We start from the raw sequence: 24977 nt of genomic DNA, 5'->3' as shown, positions 1-24977 counted from the left end.
CTTCTGCAAGAAAATGGTAGAAACGTTCATTGTTGAAGTTACAAAACAAGTGCAAGAGCAGGAAACAGCAGCACGCTTGTCACAGACAATGTTACATGATGGGATAATGAGCTCCAATTTGAAGGAGCAGCAGATGAAGAAGGGTGCATTTGAAGAGGATATGCCACAGGAAGATGTTCTGGAACTTATTGTAGAATACTTGCAGGAAATGGACAGCAAAGAAGGTGCCCTCAGTCTAGAAAAAATGATCTATGGGAAAAGCTGCTTGATTTAATAGAGATGGCAAGACATACTAAGACTGATGAAAGAAATACAATAAGTAAATAAAACCCAAAATGTTAGTAGTTTGGTAAAACAGATGAATGCATTAATTAGGACAATTAAGAGATTTTTGTGATAGAACTAAATTAAATAGGCTATATTACTATGCAGCTAAATTAATAACAGATTAAAGTCCTACCACAAAACACAGAACAATATGGAAAAGGAAGGGAAGAAATAAAATTCCACGATGGAAGCACGGAACAGAGAAAACTATAAAGAAGAATAATATGGAAGGCGGAACAGATCATCAAAAATACTTAGAAAGACAGAAGTGGTAAAAGTGGTGTACAGTATCAAAACAGGCCAGGGTTTTTCATACTATATTGCAAATAACAAACTAAAAATATAAGCACAGGCAGAAACATTTAGAAAATCTGCAGATAAATATAAAGGAAAGGTACAAAATAAGCAATTTGTTGATGACCCAAAAATGTTTTAGGGCAAACCAGCGGTTGGCCACTGTCTGGAATTTGCCCTTTCCCCCACTGTAGTGCAATTTTGGAGTTAGTATATTTATTTGGGGTGGTGAGGGGCACAGCCCCCTGCACTGGTTGGGTGGGTAGGGGGCATAGCCCCTCCCCCGGCAGGTTTTAAATTTTATTTTTTGTTGCAGTCACTCGATTGGCCAACTGCTTGTTTGCCCTACTTAAAATTCACTGTTCGATGAAGAGCGGCTTCGATTAATAGGTGTTCAACGAATGGCTATACAGTGAATAGCCATTAGACGGAATGATAAAGACAGAAAAGTCAGTGTATACCAAGATTATATATTTGTTGTTCTGAAGGAGGTATGTGTCTCCTCAAAACTGATTGCATGTATAGATCTGCAGTTGGGAGACTGCATATATATCTACTGACCTTCCCAGATCTAAATATGGTGAAAGTTTTAAAATATGAGGAGAAATCATCTAAGATAACCTCTATGCTAAGTTTAGCAGAAACATTTTGGTATGAAGCTGGAATGGAAATCAAACAAGAAGTAAACAAAAATCAGTCAGTAACTGAATCTGCCAAAAAACAAAATAAAGAATATAAGAAGGATCATATATGAAGAAAAGAAATGTGAAAAAGGCATAAATATTGTTGCAAGTACAGAGTTCTCCTGGAACAACCTCATGTCTACCAGGATTTGACATAGGAAAGGTTAAGGAGAGTTGAATTAAAACCAAAAGATGGAAGGTTACTAATGGTGGCCCAAGACAGTGGCTATGTACAAGTTGTTTTACAAAGTCCATTGAACATGTAGGAAAAACAGACAAATCCAGGTTTATTAAAAAGAACTGGAAAAATCGTACATCTTGCTGTGAGGTGTGATACACCCATGGCAGAGGGCACAAAAATGTGGCAAGACTGTTGCACTGGGAATTGTACAAACACTATAATATTGAAGTAGTTAAGAAGTACTGGAAAAATTAATCAAAAAACATTTTAGAGAATGATGAACTTTATATCATGTGGGATCACCAACAGTTCAAAAGACAGATGCAAGAAAACCAGATAAAGTAATCAAGGAAAAAAAGATGAAAGTAGCACTGATCACTGAAATTGCTACACCCAGTGATGACAGTGTCTTATATGCAGAAAGAGACGCAAAGTTATAAAATACCAAGATTAGCAGGTGAAAACAAGAGCAATGTGGAAGAAAGATACCCAGATAGTTCCAACAGCAGTAGGAGCAACAGGTCTAATAAAAAAGAATTTACAGTCATATTCAGATATGCTGTCAATAAATTTAACTCCATATGAATTGCAGGAGTAATTTCTGGGCACATTCCAGGTGCTGCGAAAAGCACTTTTGGCTAACATCAGCAATAGAAACAATGCTAATTTCACAAACTTTAATCATATCCTGACTCAGGAATGGGGTTCATTCATTTCATGGTATTAGAAACCCAAAACACTTGAAGAAATTAAACAGAGAGAGACAATATACATATGAAGTGTTATATGAGGACTAGGTGTCACGGCAACCCCATACAAAAAATATCATTAAAAAATACAATAGTAGTAGTTAGTACAAAATATTTTATTAAAGTAGTGGCAGTCCTAAAAAAGTAATGAAGACAGGATATCAATATTGTTTTCTTTTTTTTTTTAATGTTACTGGTATACATGTCATATGCATAATTCTTGCATTTATTTTTTGCTTACCTCCATGTTAGACAAACAAGTGTACCATCACTGTTTCCAACAGTTACAATGATCCGACCATCCACTGATAGAGCTACTGACTGGATTCCACCTGTGCGGGAAGAGTGGCACTGAATATGAGCAGAAGCTTCCTGCAAGTAGAACAAGACATTTTGACTTGTAGCAGCCATGTTCACAGTGTGGTTAACTTTAGACACTTCGGCTAAGTACATCAATGCAGTCATTTGGGTATTTGGTATAATAGTTGGTATAAATTTATTCAAGAACAGAAACAGTGAAAATAGAGCTAACTAGTTTTATTTGACAAGCAGTAGAAGAAATTACTATTTTATCAGGGTAAATTTGTTTCCTCCAGGAGAGCCCTGACTGTGCCTAATTCCTGCTGTATGCTTTAGCTGTGAACACTCGTTGGCTGGTGCTAACAGTGGTTTGAACAACAGCTGTTTTGCTTTTGTTATAATAATAAAGTTAAAGTTCTTACATATAATGCTACAGAATTGACTTGGAGAAAAGGAGAGTGTAAATGATGACGCTGCTACTAGCATTTATGTATGTGTATAATGCTTTCTGCAGAAGAAGAACAATGTTTAGAGGTAGGGATAAATATCTGACTGCTTCCCAAATAACCAGTGTTTGACTAGCAGCACAGACACTGGAGGGACTAAGTGAATGACAATATGGGGAGTTGCCGATGCCAGCTCACCCCTCCTGGAGGTTGGGAGGATGTCTTGTATCACTACAATAGCAGAACTAAGAACCTGGCAAGCTCTACACTGCAAGCAGTATAATGCTTGGCCTGGAGGGTATGTATGACTGGAACAGCACATGCTCATCTGAAGACAGCCACTGTAGAGCTTGCAAGGCTACAGCAGTGTGGTGGGGATCGGACACATTCCTTGTCAGCAGTATAATGTTGCATCAGTGTCTTTGATCTCCTCATTGGCCTCAGATGTGGGATGGGTTGAGCACACAGGAAGATAAGGTGAGTTTCATAGACCCAGTAAGCAAGAAGAGGAGCTGATGACATCTGAAGGTCAATTGTGGGAAGGGAAAAGAGACAGGAAAAAAAAAAAGAATAATGCTTTGGAGGTGGGGGCTGAACTGCAGATTTCTTTTCATTTAATGGTTTCAGTTATTTTTTTTCTGCAATCCATGGTACCCTCACTCCTTATGTCTGTTAGTTCTTTTTCTCCTCATACTGATGCCATTTTACCAGCAGGAACATCATATACGCTAATCAAATCAAAGCACTGCTTTTAATGCAAGCATTCATCTTATTATAAAATTCCTTCTTTGTTGACTTGGAGAAAAGGACTGAAAAGAAAGTGAGATAAAGACTGATAACAAAACAAGCAAAAATGAATGAATGCAAACAGTAAAACCCTGACTAGGCTGTGCTAGTGTTTAACTGCTGACCCCAAGTAGGTAATAATTCACAGAGACAGAGAACAGTGCATGCCATATTTACAGTGACTACTATTTAACTAGTTAACTATGTTATCCTACCAACAGTTTTTACTTCATCTCTGTTATGGAAAATATAAGGCCATGACATCTGCAATAGACTGCCCCACCAGCTGCAAATAATTGTCCTACTCCAAATACCGTGAATGTCAAAAACAAGGCCTATAAATGCATGGCCTAGTTGTTCTGTAAATGGACACAAAGAAGACAACTTAAAGGGTCACTATGGTCAGAAACTAAATTTTATTTTATTGTACTCCCCACTCTTTCTCATCTTTGCACTCTAGTAACCTTTCCTAATCCATCATCTACTACTAATCTATACTCCATCACCTCTTCTCCCTCCCACTATTAATATTTTTTTTCCAATTTTTAACTGTAAATAGATTAACTTATGATATTTAATATTTGCTTGTGTTTTCCTCTATATATCTGTAATACTGTACATTGTTTTGTTACTTTTTATGGTAACCCATTTTTTGATCAGTATTCTACCCTGGTAAAACAAATAGGTAAATAAACAAATAATGTTCCTACAACGCTACAAGGGGTTCATTGCACCAAAGTCCCTTTTCAAGAGTAGCCCAGGAGTGTTGTCTAGTAAATTAACTTGGCAGAGTCACATAAAAAACAAATGAAGGTTGGGAGAATCAAATCACATACTACAGGAAGCACTTCTTTAACAGCTCATAGCTGTACTCATCTGCACTAAGTGCTAGACAAACCACTGTAGCCCAAAAACACTACATTTCACACCAGTATGGCTGCAAAAATTAGCTAAATAAAAATGTATACATAGTTAAAATATTAACATTAAACTCAGACTTCATGCTGTCAAATTTATTCACAGCTAAACAAAAATTGCACTGTCAACATTCAAAAGAACATAGGTTGGTACTAGCCTATCGGACCTAGGGCCTATACAAGCCTAGCCAAACAATTCCCCGGATATTTCTTCCCACAATATTTACTTCCCTGGACCCCTGTCTATCAGTGCAACTGACATGATCCCCGTGGTGAATTTCCTATATCCCATCCAATCGTCAAGGTTCCTTTTGAAGAGGGCCAAGGAGGCGCTCTGCTTGACATGTATGGGCAGTCAATTCCACACTATGGGGAGTCACTGGGTCAGGAACCTATTCCTCCAGCATGTTTTGTTCATTGTGATGACAAGGTTTAGATCCCTGGAGTGTGTGGCTCTGAGGGATTGGGATTTCTTTAAATGGAGCATGTCCAACAGCTCAGGGATTGACATGGCCTTGTATGTTAAGCAGAGATCACCTCTGAGTAGACTATATGCCACAGAGTATAGCTGGAGTTTTTTCAGACTGTCTGCACAGGACATCTGCTTTAGGCCTGCGATTCTTTTAGTGAGGTATTTCTGCGGCCTTTCCAGCTGTTGCGGATGTCTTGTGAGGTACATATCAAACGGGGCATTGTACTCTATAATGGGTCTATTGAGGGATGAGTACAGTGGGACAATGACCTCCTTTTTCCTGGATGAAAAGCCCTTAGTGATGAGGTGTGCCACATAGAAGGATTTCCTGACTGTTGTGGTGGTGTGGTTATTGAAGGTGAGACCACTGTCCACCTGTGTCCCTAAGTCTCTCATCACACTTTTGGTGTTTAGTGTACTGCCACCTAAGTGGTAATTCATGGGTACATGATTTTTCCCAAAGGGGATAACTATACATTTCCTGGCATTAAGCTTGAGCCCATGGCTCTGGCACCAAGCATCTGTTTCTGTAAGGCCCTTTTGTAGAATACCCACATCATTTGGGGATTCAGTAATGGCTCCCAGTTTGCAGTCATCTGCGAACTTTGTTAGCCAGAGTCCCTTAGTGTTGGCCTGTATTTTAGAGAAGCAGATGCCAAACAAGAGCAGACACACAACTGAACCCTGAGGTACTCCACTTGTCACTTGTCCGGAGCTGGATTTGGAGTCGGTTACTTTTACAGTCTGGGTTCTGTCAGTAAGCCGGTTGGCAACCCATCGAGTGATGTAGGGACTTATGCCCAGCTTAGTAAGTTTATCTATGATTCCAGAGTGGGGGATGGTGTTGAAGGCCTTGGCGAGGTCCAGATAGGCTGTGTGGACCTCCATACCCTCGTCCACAGCTCTGGAGACTGATGTGAAGAAGTCAATCAGGTTCAGGAGACAAGATCGGCCCTTCACCAAGGGATGGAAACAAAAGATAACATCCAACCAGCATGGCTTGTATAATGATGCTCAGGTTTACTGCAATCAGTTTCTTTCCTTTACATCTTAACTACTTTGGTTCAAGAGTAGTTACTATGTTTGCATTGTGGAGCCTAGCCCAAATTTCCAGTTGCCCCACACTCTGGAAAATGATTTGCTCAAGGACAGAGCAGGATATAATTATGAGGCAAAATCAGAAACATTCTGCAAAAGTGGAGACAAATAAGAGCAGACTACTTTAAACCACTTACAAAATTAACAGAACAACAGGTCTGGCATCAGCATATTTTTATGAACCACAACATTCTTAAACTATGACTGACATTAATAAACTGTGATCATCAGTAATCTAACACAATAAAACAAAAAAAGAAAGAAGTTGAAAGTGGCCTCGCAGTTAGTATGGAGGATTAAGGCTCTTTCCTGCCATAGCTAAGGTACTGGGTTTGACTCTGAGTAGGTTACTTAATTATATAGTGTCCCCTAACTGCAGCATTTTACTTACACACACACACACACACACACACACACACACACACACACACACACACACACACACACACACACACACACAAATACTTTATTTGGTTAAGGTGTATTCCTTTAAACTGAAGTATGGTTTGGTGTCTTTAAGGTTTTTAAAACTTTGTAACAGTTGGTTACAATGTTTCTGATGACGTTCCAGTCTGTTGAGGAACAAAAATGCTCAAACTTCTAATGAATATGTGGAAAGGTTTGTTATGGCATCTGGTTCAGAGAGTCTGTTATTATTTGTTGCAAGTCAAACAATGTTTGGGGTATTGGTTACTGTGTATTTTTAGTTTGTTCTAACCCATAAAACCATGATGGTGCCTACATAGTAACATGACTGCTTTTTTGGTTAAACCTCTTCCACTCCACAGTGCCCTGCGGGACTTCAAAAAAAGAAGTTATGTACTCACCAGAACATTCCTAGTTTGTAGTCCATCTCACCCTTCATTCTTACATATGGGTTCGGAGCCAAGACTCGGCCGATTACAAAGCTCGAAGTCTCTAAGTTGGCTCATGGCAAGTTAGGTTATCCCATAGTGCACTAGTAAGAATACCCAGATCTTGTTTGCTGCTGTCTATAAAAGTAATAGAAGGTATTTCTACAAGGAAAAACAAAGATGAAAGGCCTCCAACACTAGGGAAGATAGACACTATCTTGTCTCCAGATCCTCCAAGGATACATGGACAGGGGTAGGTGGGTGGGTTCGTAAGAATGAAGGGCGAGATAGACTACAAACATGGAACGTTATGGTGAGTACATAACTTCTTTATGTTCTGTAGTCCTATCTCGCCTTCATTCTTACATATGGGACAGCGTCCCTAGCACCTTTTTCTCGGGTGGCTCACGGGAATATACTCCTAAGAACCGTGGAACCAAAGGAGGCTCTGCCCCTGGAGGCCAATTGGCTTGAAAAGCAGCAGATGTAGATATAGATCTGGTAGAATGAGCTTTAATTTTAAACTGGAGTTCTTTGCCATTAGAATAGTAAATAAAAGATATACAATTTAAAATCCAGTTTGATAATGTTATTTTGGAGACTGGCATACGTTTTCTCATCTCCGAAAAAGATACAAACAATTGGTCTGACCTCCTAAACCCTTTGGTTCTATGTAAATAGAACCTTAACTGTCTGTGTACATCAAGTTGATGGAACTTATATTCCACTTTGTTTGAATGATTAGGAAAAAAAGACTGGCAGTTTGATAGTTTGATTCAAATTAGATTGAGAACAAACTTTGGGGATGAAGGACAGATTTGTGTGAAGGGAAACTCCGTATCTATGAAAAATCAAGTAAGGTTTGACTGAGAGTGCTTGCAGTTCTGACACTCTTCTGGCGGATGTAATGGCTACCAGAAAAATGGTCTTCCGTGAAAGGAACTTTAAACCACAAGTATGTGAAGGTTCAAAAGGCGGTGAGGTAAGTTTTGAAAGAACAAAATTTAGATCCCAAGGAGATATAGGTTTGTGAAAAGGAGGTCTTAGCAGGGTAGTGCCTTTCAAAAATGATCTACACAATCTATGAGCCATAAGATTAGGTTCATGTTGTCCCAAATGAAAATTGGAGATAGCTGCTAATTGAACTTTGATTGTAGCAGCAGCTGATCCCTGATGAAAAAGTTTGGTTAAAAATTCTAACACTAAGGGTATGGAGGCTGTGTATGGATCTATGTTTTTAGCTCATGCCCAGAGAGAAAATCTTTTCCATTTGTTAGCGTACAATTTTCTCATAGAAGGTTTCTGAGAAAACATCAAGATATGAGTAACTGCAGGGGAGAAATCCTGACACCTGACTAGGGATGGAAGTGGAGCAGCCACGCTGTCAAGTTGAGGGTGTGGAGGCAGGGATGGAATGTACCTAACATGTGTCAGAAGGTCTGGAACTGGGTCCAGAGTCCATGGATCGTCCAGAAGGTGAGGCCTGAGAAAGGGGAACCAAATCTGATGAGGCCAGAAAGGAGTGATGAGAATCATTCTGCTTCCCAAAGTCTTTGCTTTCTGGATCATGTTCGATATTAGCGGAAAGGGAGGAAAAGCATAAAGAAGTCCCGAGGGCCAATTGTGGACAAGTGCATCTCTCAGTGTCTCCCCCGGGGGGGATAAGTAGCTGCTGCATTTGGTGTTCATTGGGGTGGGAAACAGATCAAAGCAAGGCTGTCCCCATTTGCGGAAAATCTGTTCTGCGATTTTCTAATTCAGAGACCACTCATGAGGCATCAAGACTGCCCCGCTGAGCTTTTCGGCTATCACTTCGGTTCTCCCCGGGATGTGCGTTGTAACTAGAAAGCATTGGGAAGATATCGCCTACTGCCAAACACAAAGAGCCTCTCGACATAGGGGGTATGATCTGGTTCCCCCTTGTTTGTTTATATACCATACCACTGACATTGTCTGATTGGATTGCTATTGTCCCTAGAGGAAGAAAGTCGTGAAGTGCTTGCAATGCTAGTAGCACTGCTCTCATCTCTAGAACATTGATATGCAAGTGAGTCTCGTGTTCTTGCCATGTGTCTTGGAATGTCCTTCCTAGATAATGCCCCCCACCCTATCTGGGAGGCATCCATGGTCACAGTAGCAACGGGTTGGCGAGGAATGAATGGTCTCCCTATCATTATTTGATTGGACTGGATCCACCAACGAAGGTACATTTTGCAAGATTCTGCTATTAAAATGGGATGAGATAGAGGCAGTTGCTGGAGAGACCACTGGGAAAAGTGTAGCCATTGTAGAATTCTCATATGTAGTCTGGCTAGCGGAACTAGAGTTATGGTAGAGGCCATGGTTCCTAGAAGTTAGAGTACTGTCTTCGCTTTGACTTTGTGTTGGAGAAGCAGGCTGTATATTTGCTGTCTTAGATTTTCTACTCTGTCTGTAGGAAGGCGAGCCATCATTGCGACTGTATCTATTTCTGTGCCTATAAAAGTCACATATTGAGAGGGTGACAAGGCAGACTTTTCCCAATTTATAGTAATGCCTAGCTGAGTGCAGACTCAGATGGTTGAATCCCTGGCTTGTAGAAGTAGGTGCCTGGTGGTGGCAGTCAGGAGCCAGTCGTCTAGGTACGGAAACACTTGAAATCCAAGACGTTTCAAGTGAGCCGTTACTACCACCATGCATTTGGTGAACACCCTGGGGGCTGTGGTGAGACCAAAGGGCAGAGCACGAAATTGGTAATGACTGGTTCCCATCTGGAAGCATAAAGGACTCCTTGATGCTCTGCCCATTTTTATGTGGTAGCACGCATCTTGGAGGTCTATGGAGCATATCCAATTGTCTTTCCCTAACAGAGGGAGTATAGTGTTACCATTCAGAGCTTGGACTTCTTTACTGATTTGTTGAACTTGCTGAGATCCAAAATGGGCCTCCAGTCCCCTGTTCGTTTTGGCACTAAAAAGAATCTGGAGTAAGTTCCGAATCCTATCTGGTCTGCGGGGACAGTTTGGATGACTCTCTTTTGAAGCAACTTTTGGACTTCTATAATTGCTTGATCCTTGTGATTGGGTGGAACATCTGGGATTTTCTTGGTTAGATGAGGTGGAAAAGAGAAGAGTATGGAGTATCCTCTGGAAATTTTTCTTTGTACCTATTTGTTTTGTGTGATGTCGTGCCAGGCTTCTGGGTACAAAGATAAGCAACCCCCGACTGGCTCCAGAGAAGCGCAGTTGGGCCCCACTTCAGGAGTGCTTATAGGGATGTCCACGAAAGGAATGGCAGCTACCCTGGTTTTGCGGACCCCCCCTGCCTCTAGGGTGACGTCTACCATTACTTCCTCCTCCTCTGCCTCTGGAGAAGAAATCCATCCAGGAAAAATCTCTGAGATTTCTTGAACCACATTTTTCCGCCTCTCTGACCCTTAGGGTATGGTCTAGAAGGGATGAAAAAACGTACTCCCATGGCAGAGAGAATTTTTCCTTCCTGCTCGCATCTGGTGAGTGTGTCTTTTACCTTTGGTCCAAACATAGAGGAACCGTCAAAGGAGGTGTTGTTAAATGTAGATTTAAAGGGTTCCTCAAAGTTACATAAGCACATCCAGGAGTGTCTCCTTGGGGAAACTCTTGAACCCACTGCCCTGCTCACTCCATCTGCTGCATAAGATATCAGCCTCATGGAGGAGTCAACAATGGTGTTTAAGGTAGAGAACTGAGCAGTAACCTTCTCAGGGACTCCTTCAGTTAAAGTACCTTGGAGAGTATCTCCTAGCTCCTTTAGGAGATCTCTTTGAAGCCTAGTAAAATGGGTGAGGTAATTCAGCGATCTGAGTGTAAAAGCCACTGAAGAAAAGATACACTTCCCTATCTGTCCATCGTTCAAGACTCTTTGTTTGGTGGATGGACAGATGAGGAAGTCTCCGCTAGTTCCTTCTTTGTGGCTGCTGCCACCATCATGGCATCTACAGGCACACCTTTGGTCAAAAGCTCTTTTTCTTTGGGAGCTGAAAGAAATTTGTTGGGCCTTCTGGGCAATGGTTCCATGGCATCAGGAGTATACCACACCTTTCGACTGACTAAATCTAACAGCTCATCGCAAGGTGGAGACAACCAAGAGGCTGAAGGTTGAGACCTGAAAGCCTTCAGGTACACTGACTCCTCATCAGAAGGGGTGACAGTGGGCCAGCCGCCTCTCTGTTTCAGGATCTCTAGGATATCTAGGAAGGAGATATCATCAGAGGACGACCTAGGTGACCCTTCTGACTCCTCGAGGTCAGTGTCAGAGGTGATGGACTCATCAGGGGAGTCTACATGTTTCCTCTTGCAAATTCTCTTCCAAGGAGGCTCCTCAGAAGGGTATTCTGGGAAGGTTTCAGAAGACTGGGGGCCACCCAATGGGGGCTTCTGAGGCTGCGGGTCTGTGCTGTCAAGAGAGAGAGAGATGGTGCTGAGACAGAGGTTGGAGCTTGAGGGGTAGAGCATCGGTACCCTTGTGTGGAGCTGAAGGCCTTGACAGCACACTCCTCATCATCTCAAAGGCAGATCTCTCCAGCTCTGAGGACACCACCAGTTCCGAGGAAGTGAAAGTAGCGATCAGCTCTGAGATAGATGTAGGCTCCTAGCTCAGCCGAGCCGATGCACCGAGAGATAGGCTCAGAACCGAAGATGTTCGGGTCCAAGCGTCCCTGTCAGGGCCAACTGGTGAGCTTCGGCTCCGAGACACCAAGAACGGCACTGAAGTTGTCGCAGCGGAACTAGGCTCAGAGACAGAAAGTAAGGGTGCTGGAACCGACAGTTCCACAACAGATGGCACCGATAGCTCTGGCTCCAAAAGACTGATGCGGCACAGATGAGGAACAGAAGCAGGTAATATGGCTTTAGACAGCTCCGGAACCGATTGTGTCAGAGCCGGCAAAAAATTTGCTAGCGCCAATAACTTCAAGAGTCTAAGCATCACTCTCTCAACATCCTGCTCAGAAAAACTTTTGGAGGATTTGGAAGACAAGGTAGGTGATCGAGATCTCTGTAAAATCGGAGATGTGAGTGTCAGGGACACCGGTAATATATCTCTAGACCGGCTCCGAGGTATAGGTTCAGTAACTGGCTCTGAAAAAGTTGGAGGCGAAACTGGAGTGTCAATGTCAATAACCTCGACCGGCTCCAAAGGCAGAGGAGCCAAAGAGGTAGAAGGTTTGTCCAGTTTAGCAATCTTTTGTGGAGGTCCAGATAAAACAGTCTGTGTGGGAGATTGTCTTTTGACTGACTTGACCTTTTCTTTTTTTTAGAAGAGGGAGACCTGGAATGAGACAATGAAGAGCTGGCTAAATCCTCCTCAAAGGAAGGTTTAAGGAGACCTTTCAAGATCAATTTGTTCTTCTTTTCCTGGAGAATCCGAGAACTAAAGAAGTGACAAAAGGTACATGTCTCCTAAAGGTGTATGGCTCCCAGGCAATAAACACAGATACTATGTCCGCCAGTCAGGGACAATTTTTGAGAACATTTAAGGCACTTTTTAAAACCCGAAGGTTTATGATCTTTAGATTCTTTAAACATCTTGTCACAAATGCATTCACAAAGGGTAAATGTAGAGGATGATAGGAAAACAGGACAAGGTCTTCTAACTTAAACGGATCTAGCCCTGCTCAAGAAAAACTCTACACAGAAGGAAAACAACAGAGGACTAGGTCCTCTAACTTGAATGGTTCTAGCCTTGCTGAAGAAACAACACACAAGGAAAGGCAATAGAGGACTAGGTCCTCTAACTTAAATGGGCCTAGCCCTGAAATGGAGGGAAGGCGGGAACAAACAAACAAGCAAAAGATAAAGCTAGATAGAATAGGTCCTAACTAAAAAACGGACCCATGCCTAAGAAAAATTTTATTAATAACTAGCACACAGAAAGAAGGAATACCACTGAGAAACAAGGCCTGCGGTTGCGACAGCCAACAATTTGCAATAAAGTTAGAAAAACACATTAACTACTACTACTACTAAGTAACAACTGTTAAGTTATTAATTATAAACTAACTATAAAAGTCAAAAAGAACCACAATAACAATTTTGAATACACAAAATATTCAACTTAGCCACAGCCAAGAAAGAGAGCACTTCTGAACTCGTAAACACAGCAAACGAGATCTGGGGATTCTTACTAGTGCACTATGGGATACCTACCTTGCCACGATCCAACTTAGAGACTTTGAGCTTTGTAATCGGCCGAGTCGGAGCAGAGGATTGGCTCCGAACCCATATGTAAGAATGAAGGTGAGAGATAGGACTACAGAACATCATAAGATTACTATACCATGTCCTTTCATTTAAGATTTTCTTTGCATTTACTTAGAATGGCAGTACCCAGAATTACTGTTTAAGTTTGCTTTTTTTGAGAATCAGTGGACAATGTGTCTACAATTTTATTCCAGTGATGCTCTCTTGTGTTCTTTGTCACATTGTAAAGATACAGTAACAGTTGTTTCATCTTCAGCTTCAAAACTGTTATTAGATTAAATTGTCTGTAAAGCTAGAAATCAGCTGCTAATTTTCTATCATTGATATCAGGACTCTTCACTCTGAAACTATGAAGGAAAAGAAGTGTGATTCAAGAAAGAAGAGCTATAAATACCTTCTTATGTAGGTTGTTCCTATACAGGCTTTTACTTGGACAGAAACCTCAAAATGTGATGTGATATGATGGAAGATCCACAGAGATGAAAAGGATAGGCAGAGAAGAGGGAGAAATGCCACAAAAAAGAGCAAACAGCTAAGTTATGCTTTTTATATGCAGTAGTGTAAAGACCATTTTGCAGTGTGGCTTTTCAAGGTGCAAGGTCTAGTCATTTCAGGACTGATATTTCAAAAAAGAAACTGTGATACTTTGAAAAAGGAAACTGCTCTTCAAGGGAAAGGCAAATTTCAAAACTCACACTTCTGTTCTTAATGTTTTTTTGCCTGGGGGGGGGGGGGTTCACCTCCTTCTATCCCTTGATATGGGAGCTTTGCCTCCCATACCTTTATCTCTTACATATACCAACTCAAAGATCTTTACACATTGGAAAAGAGGGAACTCTAAGAGACAGTACACCCAGCCAAAGTACACACTCTCCTCACTTGTACTTATAGCACTGATGTTCTGAGGAAGAGTCACCTTGTACTGAATTGCCAATTCCCATGCCATAAGCAAAGAAAGTAAGACTTCAAACTCCCCATACATGTTTAGATACCAGAGAACAGTGATGTTGTCTGTAAACACTTTCAGAGGGCCTGGTAGAAAGAGAGGATGAAGGGCCTGCAAAGCCAGAATCAGAGTCCTCATTTCATTGATGTTGATATGCTCTCTTCTTTGAAATGGAAACCAAAAGCCCTGAACCTTCTTGGGTTGCCTCCCACTCTGTGTCTGAGGCTTCTGTGAACAGATGTTGATATGTCTTGGACAAAAGAGGAAGCCCAGGATTAAGAGTAAGCTGGTGAATTCACTAAAGAAGATTTGTTTTAGGCAGGGTAGGAGAGGAATCACAAACTTTATAGGGTGAGCATGCTGAGTTCAGACTGACTTTAGGTACAACTGAAATTTCCTCATATGAAGTTTTGCAAAGGCAGCATGGGAATTGTGGAAGCCATGAACCAAAGAAGTCTTAGAAACTCCCTGGCTGTAATCGAGGGGAGAGGCAGAAGGTTTTCCAGAAAGGCAGATAGGGACTGAACTTTGTCCGCAAGAAGAAAAACCATCATACGGTCTGTCCTGAACCTGCACCCTAGGAAGATGTGATCCTAGGATGGAGTCAGAAAGGATTTCTTGAAATTTATGGTGAAACCTATACTATGAAGAATATGAATGGCCACCTGCAGGTTTTGAGACAACTGTTCTAACAGAGGATCTAGGAAAAGAAGATCGTCCAGGTGTGGATATACCTGGATACCCTTGACTCTCAAAAAGGCAATCACAGGGGCAAAGCACTTTGTGAATACCATTGGCGTATTGGAAAGACCAAAAGGCAAGGCAGAGAACTGAAAGTGCAAAGAACCCACAGAGAAATGTAGAAATTTCCTGTACAGAAGATGGATGGGGACATGTAGATAAGCATCTTTGATGTCTAGAGATGCCATGTAAGACTGAGGAGAAATCAGAGGAAACAGAGTTTGTAAAGACAGCATGCGGAAAGATGCCACTTCTAGAAAGGTGTTTAAGTGGGAAAGATCTAGGATTGGTCTCCATGGACCATCCTTTCTGGGAGTCAGAAACATCCTTGTAAAACCTTCTGTCTCTCTGATCCATAGGCACGTGTTAATTTGTGCCTTTAGAAAGTAACTCTGTTAGAACCTCTTGAAACAAATTCAGTTGACCTGAAGGGGGCAGAAGAATTCCCATGAAAGGAGGTAGAAATTTCTAAGTCATGAAGTATCTTTGTTGGATAATAGACAGAACCCAGGAATCCGGAGTGATCTTTGTCCAAGCTGAACAAAAAGAGCGAGAGAGAGAAGAAGAGATAGAGTGGTAAGACTTGGAGAAGATTGCTGCTAGTCACAGAGAGCTGGGCCTGGCTTGAAAGGGCTGTTGAGCGGAAGGAGCAGAAGAAGTAGATTTAGATTGTGGAGGCCTCCTAACAGACATTTTAGGCCTGGAAGCTGAAGCAGAGGCAGTAGATGAATGAATTGGTCTCCTAACAAAAGATGTCTTAGTAGAAACATTCCTATGGAACTTAGGAACGGAAGAAACAAACAATTGGTTCAAATCTTGAAGTTTCATTCCTTTCTCTTGCAGAGATTTAAATAAGTCTGCAGCTGCAGAACCAAAAAGAGATGACATCTAAAGGAGCATCTAACAACTTTGCATTAATGTTGTCTGGAAATGACTGAAGCCTCAACCAGGAGTATCTCCTAAGTACAGAACCAGATGCAGCAGTTCCAGGTGATGCTGTTGCACTTAATGGAATGTCTAGCTACTTTTGAAGAAGCTGTCAAAAGAGAAAAAAACTGAGTTTTAATCTCAGAGTCTGGTACTTGAGCAAGAGCTTGCGAAGCCTGGAAAAGTAGATCTAAGGAATACCTAGACATATGAGTTTGGTAATTCATTGCTCTGATCGCTAAAGTGTAGGAATCATAAACCTTTTACCATGTCTCTCCAGAATTTTGCTCTCCTTATCAGATGGAAGAAGTTTAGAAGAATGAGACAACCGGGAAGACTTGTCAGAAGCTAAGGAAACAACAGTTGGATCAGCTGAAGGACACTTATAGAGGAACTTATAGTCATCAGACACCTTGTAGACTCTGTCTGTTCTCTTGGAGGCAGGAGTCTGAGAGTCAGGGGACTTAGAAGAAGAAGCAAATGCATCCAGGAAAGCTGACAGCAATGGAGGCACAACAGAAGGTGAAGGAATTTCCATTTGCAAAACGTCATGATACCTTTTTTTTCTCTTCAGAAATTTGTGAACAGTCCCATTTGAAAAATTCACTCATTTTGTTAATAGTTTTACAAAAAGAAATCTCTTTTACACTTTTACAGGGGAGTCCCCCCATTAGATTCATCTTCTGGACATGCATATTCTAAAGGTGATGTAATTTTTGTAGAATATGCTAAGGAATCCTCATCAGAGGAAGAGTCGCCAATATCATCAGAGAGAACATGTTCCCCAACTCTTTGAACAGGAGATGTAAAAGAAGGAACAGAAATAGCAGAGGAAGGCTTAAAGCCATCACAGCCTTAATTAAACCCTGAGAGAAAGCATCCTAGTCAGACTGAGGAGTGGAAGGGATCTGAGAGTGTCTAGTCTTAGCAATATTTAACACTGACTATCTCTCTAGATGTACAACTTACAGTGCAAATATCAGTGGCAGTTTTCTTCAAAAATATCTAAGGTTTGACCTGATGACGTGCAATAGTTTGTAAGTCACTTTTATGAAGTATTAAATATATATGGAAATAATGCTTATTGTCATAATTACTAACAAAGAAAACTTGCAGTATATCCAGTACATTGTGATATACATGGACACTGAGTATGAATTTTCCTGTCTCCCACCATAGCATTTCACACAATATACATCAATAGCATGTAGGTCTCTCAGTTATGAAATATAAACATAAATATGAAAATATGAATAATAAGTGGCAATAAGGGATTCATTTCTAAATTGTGGGACATCCTACATTAATAATCTTAGTGTCATTTTGTGAATAATTCCTTGCCCTTTCTAATACTGCCCATTATTAGCTGGTACATCACTTAGTTAAAGAAACCAGACCCCCCAAAAAAGGTCTGAACGCCACAAGGAGCTATGGGTGTTAACTGGATAAGTACAAAAAAGTACTATAGGCTTAAATGAGTTAATGAAAAAAAAAGTGCTCACACATGTGAGCAGCTCAGAGACAAACCTAGAGAAGCCAGAGCGTATTGTATTGGTTCAGTGACTACAGGAAGCAAAAGTAGTATGCATCTAAAGTCATCCAGCTGTTGATTGTGTATTTTTCTTTCTTAAAAGCTCATCTTCAAGGTTATACAATTCGTTAGACTTCACATGCTTGAGAAGCAGAGAAGGGCTTTTTTGATTATTTAAGAAACAGTACAGCTCAGGCAGCAACATGGTGGGGATGGGAATGTACTGTTTAATTACTCTATCAAAGCAGTGAGTCAGTCATTCTGTATTATATGTCAGGATTTTTTAACACAAGCATTATACGTGCAAGTCTGTAGTGATTATTTCCATTTTTATAAAAAGCAACACAGTTGCTTGTATCTAGTTAAATTAGCAAATACAATCATCATTTCATAAATATACAAGATTAGCACTGGTCTCTCCTTCACCTGCCAGCACTGTTAAATATCAGCTATATTAAGATGTCTCTTCATTCCCTTGTTCTCCTTGGTCTACAGATGAAATTAAAAGTCAATTAAAACTGTAGCAAAATTATACTGTTCTGAACTTTGTCAAGGAGAATTTGTGTTCTCCAATTAACTGCTGTAATGAAAGCAAAATTAATTATCTGCTTGGTGAAGTGCCCTATAGCAATGCCTTTGTTAATTTTTCAATTTCACAAAAACACTAATTAGGGAAAAAAGTCTGTATTGTTTAAACAAAAGCAACTTGCTATATGCTTTCAACATGTCAAGGAATTCCCAGTTGGACTAGATCTCTGACTGCTCTAGGCTGCTATTCAGTGTATTTAATACTTGTGGCTGAGAGCCTAAAAGGCAGACTGAAACTCAAAGCCTTTTAGACACATCAGGATAATTGGCACCTGCTAACATGTTTGAACAGAAGATGTAATTGATTGTAAATGGAGACACTATGCTGAACTGGAGGATACAGCAAATCTACTGGCCAATAAATTCAGCTCCAGTTTTACCACACTTTCTCCCCCGACCCCTTAAAATATCCCCAACTATAGCTCCCCCAACTATCACTAGGAAAAATTCCCTCAATGCACACTTCAAGGCTAAAAACACTGCACTGATGAGACTTGACAGTATTCAAGGATGCCTCCTTAACAGCTGGGAAAATGACCTATTGGGGCCACTAGAAACATTATTCAGATTTAACCTCCTTTTTTGGCATCTATTTTGCTGAAGTCAAGGCCAACATTAAAGGCCTCTGTCTGACCAGGTTCACATATGATTGCAAACTAGGTGCAGTCACAGACTCTTCCCAGAGACACAAACATCTTACAAGAAGACCTGACACAGACCAGTAATGGGTGCCCAAGTCACAGTCTAATACTCAATGCCAAAAAATACACAATAGTATCTTTTAAAAAGAAAACCACTCCTGGAAATTACTGTATCATTAATAAACCATTAAGAACTGATCCTGTGGTCAGAGATTTTGTAACGCGTGTAGACAGTGACTTGGGTTTTGAACATCAAATGTCTGCTGTAATAAGGAAATCATTTTATGTTGCTCAACTTCTAACCAAGGGCATGGACTCGTTAGACCAATCATTGACTGCAATGCCCCCAGCGGTATGTACCTGACCAGGCACATGCAAAAACTGGAGGTTCCTTTGAGATTCTTTACAAAAAAGAATACACAGTGTAAGCAACATGCCCTATGTAGACTGCCTCAAAGTCTTATCCTTGTACTCTAGCCCTATAGACTGTGGAGGGTCCATGAAAGAAACAGCTGATCACATTTTCAAATAGATTTTTGTCCAAATACAATCTTAGCTGTCTGTGAATGTCCAAAAAATACAGTATCATTTCCCCCAGTTCTGTGGGTTAGGAAAGAAGGTAGGTAAGTTTATGGCCTGACAGAGACAGCTCTTTTACTACTGCAGGCATGAATGAAAGATTATTCCTCAGGGTCAACTTGTCTTTGTGAAAAATAAGAAAGGGATGAATGGCCATGAGTGGCTGAAGCTCTGAAACTCGATGGCCAGAAGTAGGATAGCTTTCCAGGTGCAGAATTTCAGGTTTGCTGATGTTGCTGGTTCAAAAGGAGGTAAGGTAAGCATTTCCAGCACAAAGTTCAGGTCCCAAATAGTGGTAATGGGCTTTCTAGGTGGTCTAAGATACAGGACCCCTTTAAGGAATAACGTGTCCTCAGATCTAGACACAAATGAGGGAGTGAAAGTTAAGCAAGCAGGGATGGCTAACAGGTGGGCTTTGAGGGAAGAATAGGCCACAACTGTATGAAAGAACTCATACAGATAATTTGAACGGAAGGTACCTCTGATTGGTTGGAGTTCTGTCCATTCCATTGGCACCAAGAGGAGATCTCTTCCATTTGGCTATGTAAGATTTTCAAGTGGTGGGTCTCCTGGCCTCTTGGAGAACCTTAACATCCTCAGAAAATGGTGCTTATAAGGAAATAGAACCCTATCATCCACATAGTTAGGTTTAGGGATGATAGAATGGGGTGAAGCAGTTACCCTTTCTGTTTTGTGATGAGATCTGATTGGTGTCACAGTTTTTAGTACTTACCTATGGTTAGAAGAAAACGAAGAGGGAACTACTGCAGTTTTAGCCAAAAGGGAATTGCTAACATGAGTTTTGTTTTGTTTTCTTTTTAGGTTTTTAGAAGAAGTCTTGAAATGAGAGGTAGTGGAGAGAAGGCACAGATGAACTTCTATGTCCACTAAAAGGTGAAAGCATCTGTCCTTCAAGCTAAGGGGCAAGGGTCCCTGGTGAAAAATAGTGGAAGCTGTTTACTGGTCTTTGACGCAAACAGATCTATCTAAAGAGCCCCCAATGGTGAAGGAAGCCTTGGAAAACCTGCCCATTCAGGGTCTATTTGTGAGGATCTTGAAAGGACCTGCTTAAAGAGTCTATCAAAGCACTGACTTGTGATGGGAGGTATACGTCTGTGAGTGACATGTTTCCTGGGTGGTAAGGTCCCAGGCTTTCTGTGCCAGCCTGTACAACTGGTAAAATCTGGTCCTTACTTGTCTGTTATGTACCACATTAGTGATGTGTTGTCTGTGAACACCCATAGGGTACCTGGTTTACAGAGATGTGAAAATACCTGAATAGCTTGGATGAGAGCCCTCATTTTCTTTATGCTGATATGTTCCTTTAGTATCACTGACTGTCATCTGCCTTGTACTCACTGGGTGCCTGTTCAGCCCTCCTATGCCTTACCAAAGGCATCTGTGTGCATTTCCTGAACTGGGTTTGGAGGAGTGAAGGGAAGCCCTAGGTTAAGTTTCACATGATACTTCCACCATAAGAGTTCATGTCTGAGAAAGGGTAAAAGGGGACTCACTTTGTCCAGAGGGTGAGAGTGTTGAAACCAAACTGATTTCAGGTACCATTGGATTTTCCTCCTATGAAGTCTGGCTGGGAAGCATTGGGATAGTAGCTGCCATGAACCCTAGAGCCCCTTAGGATCTCCCTTGCTGAGCATTGCCTGAAGGAGGCAAGGTTTTGGAAGTAGTTTGTAAGGCTTTGCACCTTCTCTTGAGGTAAGAAGGCCTACATTATTTTTGCCTCTAGCCTGCAGCTAGAAAAACTAGGTCTTGAGATGGCTGCAGGGAGGACTTTCTGTAGCTGATCATGAACCCCAACTGAGATATGAGGAGGGTGAACTGGAAATGGTGTGGAAGAATTTGTGATGAAGTAGTTTGGATTAAAAGGTCATCTAATTAGGGAAAAATCTGAATTCCCTGGGTTCAGCAGAAGGTGATCACTGGTGCCAGACACTTTATGAAAACTTTTGGGGCTAAGGAAAGCTTAAAAGGCAAACCAGTAAACTGACAGTAAGATGACCCTTTACAAAACAAGATGAATCTCCTACAAGGAGTATGAGTTAGTATATGGTGGTAAGTATCCTAAAAAAGCCTGGGGCAGAATGAAAGGTAGCAGTGGGTGCAGTGAGAGCATTTTGAAAGTTGGCACTTTTAAGAAGGTGTTTAGTAAGGAGAGATCCAGCATGGGTCTCCACTGCCCTTCTTTCATTGGCACTAGGAAAAGCCTGGAGTAAAACCTCTTCCCTTCAACAATTTTTTCTGGCACAGGCTCTACTGTGCTTCATGCCAGTACTTACTGTAAAATGGTTGGGAGCAGATGAATCTGATTGTGAGGAGGTATGCCATTTAGAGGGGGAAACTGCATCCAAGACATGGCATAAATGTATTTTATGACAGGGAGCTCCAATTTGTCTGTGGTAATCTTTTCCCAGGTGGAGAAAGATTGGGGCAGACATTTTAAAAGAGGCAGGGTTAGTACTGGGAGCCAGGGGGAAAGAAGGTTGAGAATATTCTCAGAGATTTGTCCCCAAAGGGAGGCCTTCAGATAAAGCATCCATCTGTGGTTTATCTGGGAATCTCTTCCTGGGAGACTTCCTGTGTTTTTGGCTAATCATAGGTTCCCTTCTGATAAAACAGAGATAAGTTTGATTGGGTAATTCCGCTGGTACCTAGGTACAGAGGTTAACAGAAGCTGTCTGCAATCCTTCAAGGTTTTACCCTGCTCTTGAAGGGTTTTGAAAAAGTTGGCAGATGTGTGACCAAACGAGATTCTTGACTACAGGGAATCCTCTATTTTTGCATTCATGTTCTCTGGAACAGGCTGGCTATCAGAATGATATGAGAATGTATATCAGGTATTTGGCATTAAATATACTGATCCCAAGGATACTGCCAATATCCTGGCAGATCGATTTAGTGCCAACTTCACCCCCCTCTCACCCACTAAAGGGCCCATCTCAATACCAAAAGATTGCCAAATTCTGGTAATCACGGCCACACAGGTAGAAACTGTACTCTCCAAAGCTAAGAATACAGCATCCATGGGACCAGATGACATCCCAGGCTCTGTACTACATGAACAACAAAATGAACTGGCACCTCACCCAAGTGTCATGTTTAATCATAGCCTCACCTCAGGCTTCGTGCCCACTGAGTGGCACACAGCTACAATTATCCCACTCCACAAGGGGGATCCACCTTGGATCCCTGGAACTACCATCCCATCAGTCTGACGAGCCTGATCTGCAAGGGCATGGAACGCATTATCATGGAACTTATAAACAAAGACAATGGCAACCTTCAAGCACTGGACCCCACCAAGTTTGGATTTGTGAAGGGCTGATCTTGTCTCCTGAACCTGATTGACTTCTTTGAATCAGTCTCCAGAGCTGTGGATGAGGGTAAGGTGGTCCACACAGCCTATCTGGACCTCGTCAAGGCCTTCTACACCATCCTCCACTCTGGAATCATAGATAAACTTACTAAGGTGGGCATAAATCCCTATGTCATTCGATGGGTTGCCAACTGGCTTACTGACAGAACCCGGACTGTAAAAGTAGCAGACTCTGAATCCAGCTACAGACAAGTGACAAGTGGAGTACCTCAGGGTTCAGTCCTGGGACTGCTCTTGTTTGGCATCTACTTCTCTTAAGTACAGGCCAACACTAAGGGGACTCTGCCTAACAAAGATTGCAGATGACTTCAAACTGGGATCCATTATTGAATCCCCAAATGATGTGGATATTCTACAAAAGGGCCTTACAGAAACAGATGCTTGGTGTCAGAGCCATGGGCTCAAGCTTAATGCCAAGAAATGTAGAGTTATCCCCTTTGGGGAAAAAACATGCACCCATGAATTACCACATAGGTGGCAGTACACTAAACACCGAAGGTGTGATGAGAGACTTAGGGACACAGGTGGACAGTGGTCTCACCTTCGATAACTACGTCGCCACAACAGTTAGGAAATCCTATGTGGCACACCTCATCACTAAGGGCTTTTCATCCAGGAAAAAGGAGGTCATTGTCCCACTGTACTCATTCCTCATTACACCCATTATAGAGTATAACACCCCATTTGGTATGTACCTCACAAGACAACAATAACAGCTGGAAAGGCCGCAGAAATACCTCACTAAAAGAATCACAGGCCTAAAGCAGATGCCATATGCTGACCATCTAAAAAAACTCCAGCTATACTCTTGTGGCATATCGTCTACTCAGAGGCGATCTCTGCTTAACATACAAGGCCATGCCAAACCCTGAGCTGTTGGACATGCTTCACATAAAGAAATCCCAATCCCTCAGAGCCACATGCTCCAGGGATCTAAACCTTGTCATCACAATGAACAAAACATGCTGGAGGGATAGGTTCCTGACCCAGAGACTCCCCATACTCTGGAATAGACTGCCCATACATGTCAAACAAAGCACCTCCTTGGCCCTCTTCAAAAGGAACCGTGATGATTGGATGGGAGATAGGAAATTTCACCCCGGGGATCATGTCAGTCGCCCTGCTTGACAGGGGTCCAGGGAAGTAAATATTACGGGAAGAAATATCCAGGGAATTGTTATGGCTAGGCTTGTATAGGCCCTAGGGCCGATAGCCTAGTACCAACCTATGAATCTATGTAACCATGCATACCTCCAGATTACAGAGCCTGTAGCAGATGCTCTGGACAAGGCCACTGCAGCATCATAGCTACATTCCATGCTGTGCCTGGCCACTTGTGTAGCCTGATTGAGGATAACATCTGTGTTTAGAATCAGTATCCTGCAAATGCACCACTATATAATTTAAAGAATTGAGAATGGATATCAAGTATTTGGTTATCTGGGCTTGGTAATTAGTAGTCCTAAAAGTCAGAGTAGAGTAGGTGTAAAACTTTTTACCCCACCTGTTCATAACCTGCTATCCTTGTCTGAAAGAAGGGCAATGGCATTGGAAAGAAGTTTAGAAGCTTATCAGACCAGATGGAAAATGCAAAAGGATCTGCCAGGGGATTTTTAAACAAAAACTTAAGGTTATCAGGGACTTTATAAAATCTATCTGTTTTTTTTGGAAGCTGGATGCTTCAGAGGCAACAAAAGTGCATAGAAAAGCATCAAAAAAGGAGGTATAGGGGAAGGGGATCAGGTGCCCATTTCCAAAAGGCTGTAGTATCTTTTCTGCACCTCTGAGATCTGCCTAGACTCCCACTCAAAATGCTTCATCATATTTATTTTTATTTATTTTATTTTACATTTGTTAACTGGGTTAGTCTGGCTGAGCTTTTGGCTCATTTTCAGCAGAGACCCGGGGAGAAAAACTCCTCTATGTGAGCAACAAGGTTTTAAATAATTAGCAGAAGAAAATATGACTAGTTAAAATATTATTTTAGCTGCTTAGAGCAAAATGAGTTAATAGTTAGGCAGATGCTTATTTAAAGTGGGTAGGATCTAGTTGTATAGGAGTTTGGAAACAAGAAAGGAAAGTAGAAATGGCTGGTAGGGGAGGTAGAGTATAGGAAACAGACTACACAGGTAGGTTGTTTTGAGACTGTAAGAATTAAGAGTGGTTGGAGATAGAGGAAGGGAAGAGGCAGAAGAGGCAGGGGAATAGTGTTAGAGATGCATTAAGAGTGAGGTGGTGAAATAGGAGAAAGGATGGTGGTTTCAGGGTGGTTGGCTACAGTGGCAAGACCATTTTGTTTTTAGGTATT

The 24977-nt window shown here is 41.6% G+C and overlaps 1 protein-coding gene across 1 annotated transcript in view; it reads right to left on the bottom strand.

Annotated features, from left to right (window-relative positions):
• Positions 1 to 24977, bottom strand: part of CFAP43 (cilia and flagella associated protein 43) — a 3581735-nt gene that overhangs the window by 1999943 nt on the left and 1556815 nt on the right. The window contains exon 16 of the mRNA XM_044055952.1: positions 2476 to 2606. Coding sequence (XP_043911887.1) covers positions 2476 to 2606 — 131 coding nt within the window. The remainder of the gene's footprint in view (positions 1 to 2475; positions 2607 to 24977) is intronic.

This window comes from Protopterus annectens, chromosome 14.part0 (assembly GCF_019279795.1).
Source record: "Protopterus annectens isolate FY-2018-M chromosome 14.part0, PAN1.0, whole genome shotgun sequence".
In the NCBI taxonomy this organism is placed as follows: Eukaryota; Metazoa; Chordata; order Ceratodontiformes; family Protopteridae; genus Protopterus; species Protopterus annectens.
The sequence above is the reverse complement of the archived record's forward strand: the minus strand, read 5'-3'. Positions and strand labels throughout refer to the sequence as shown.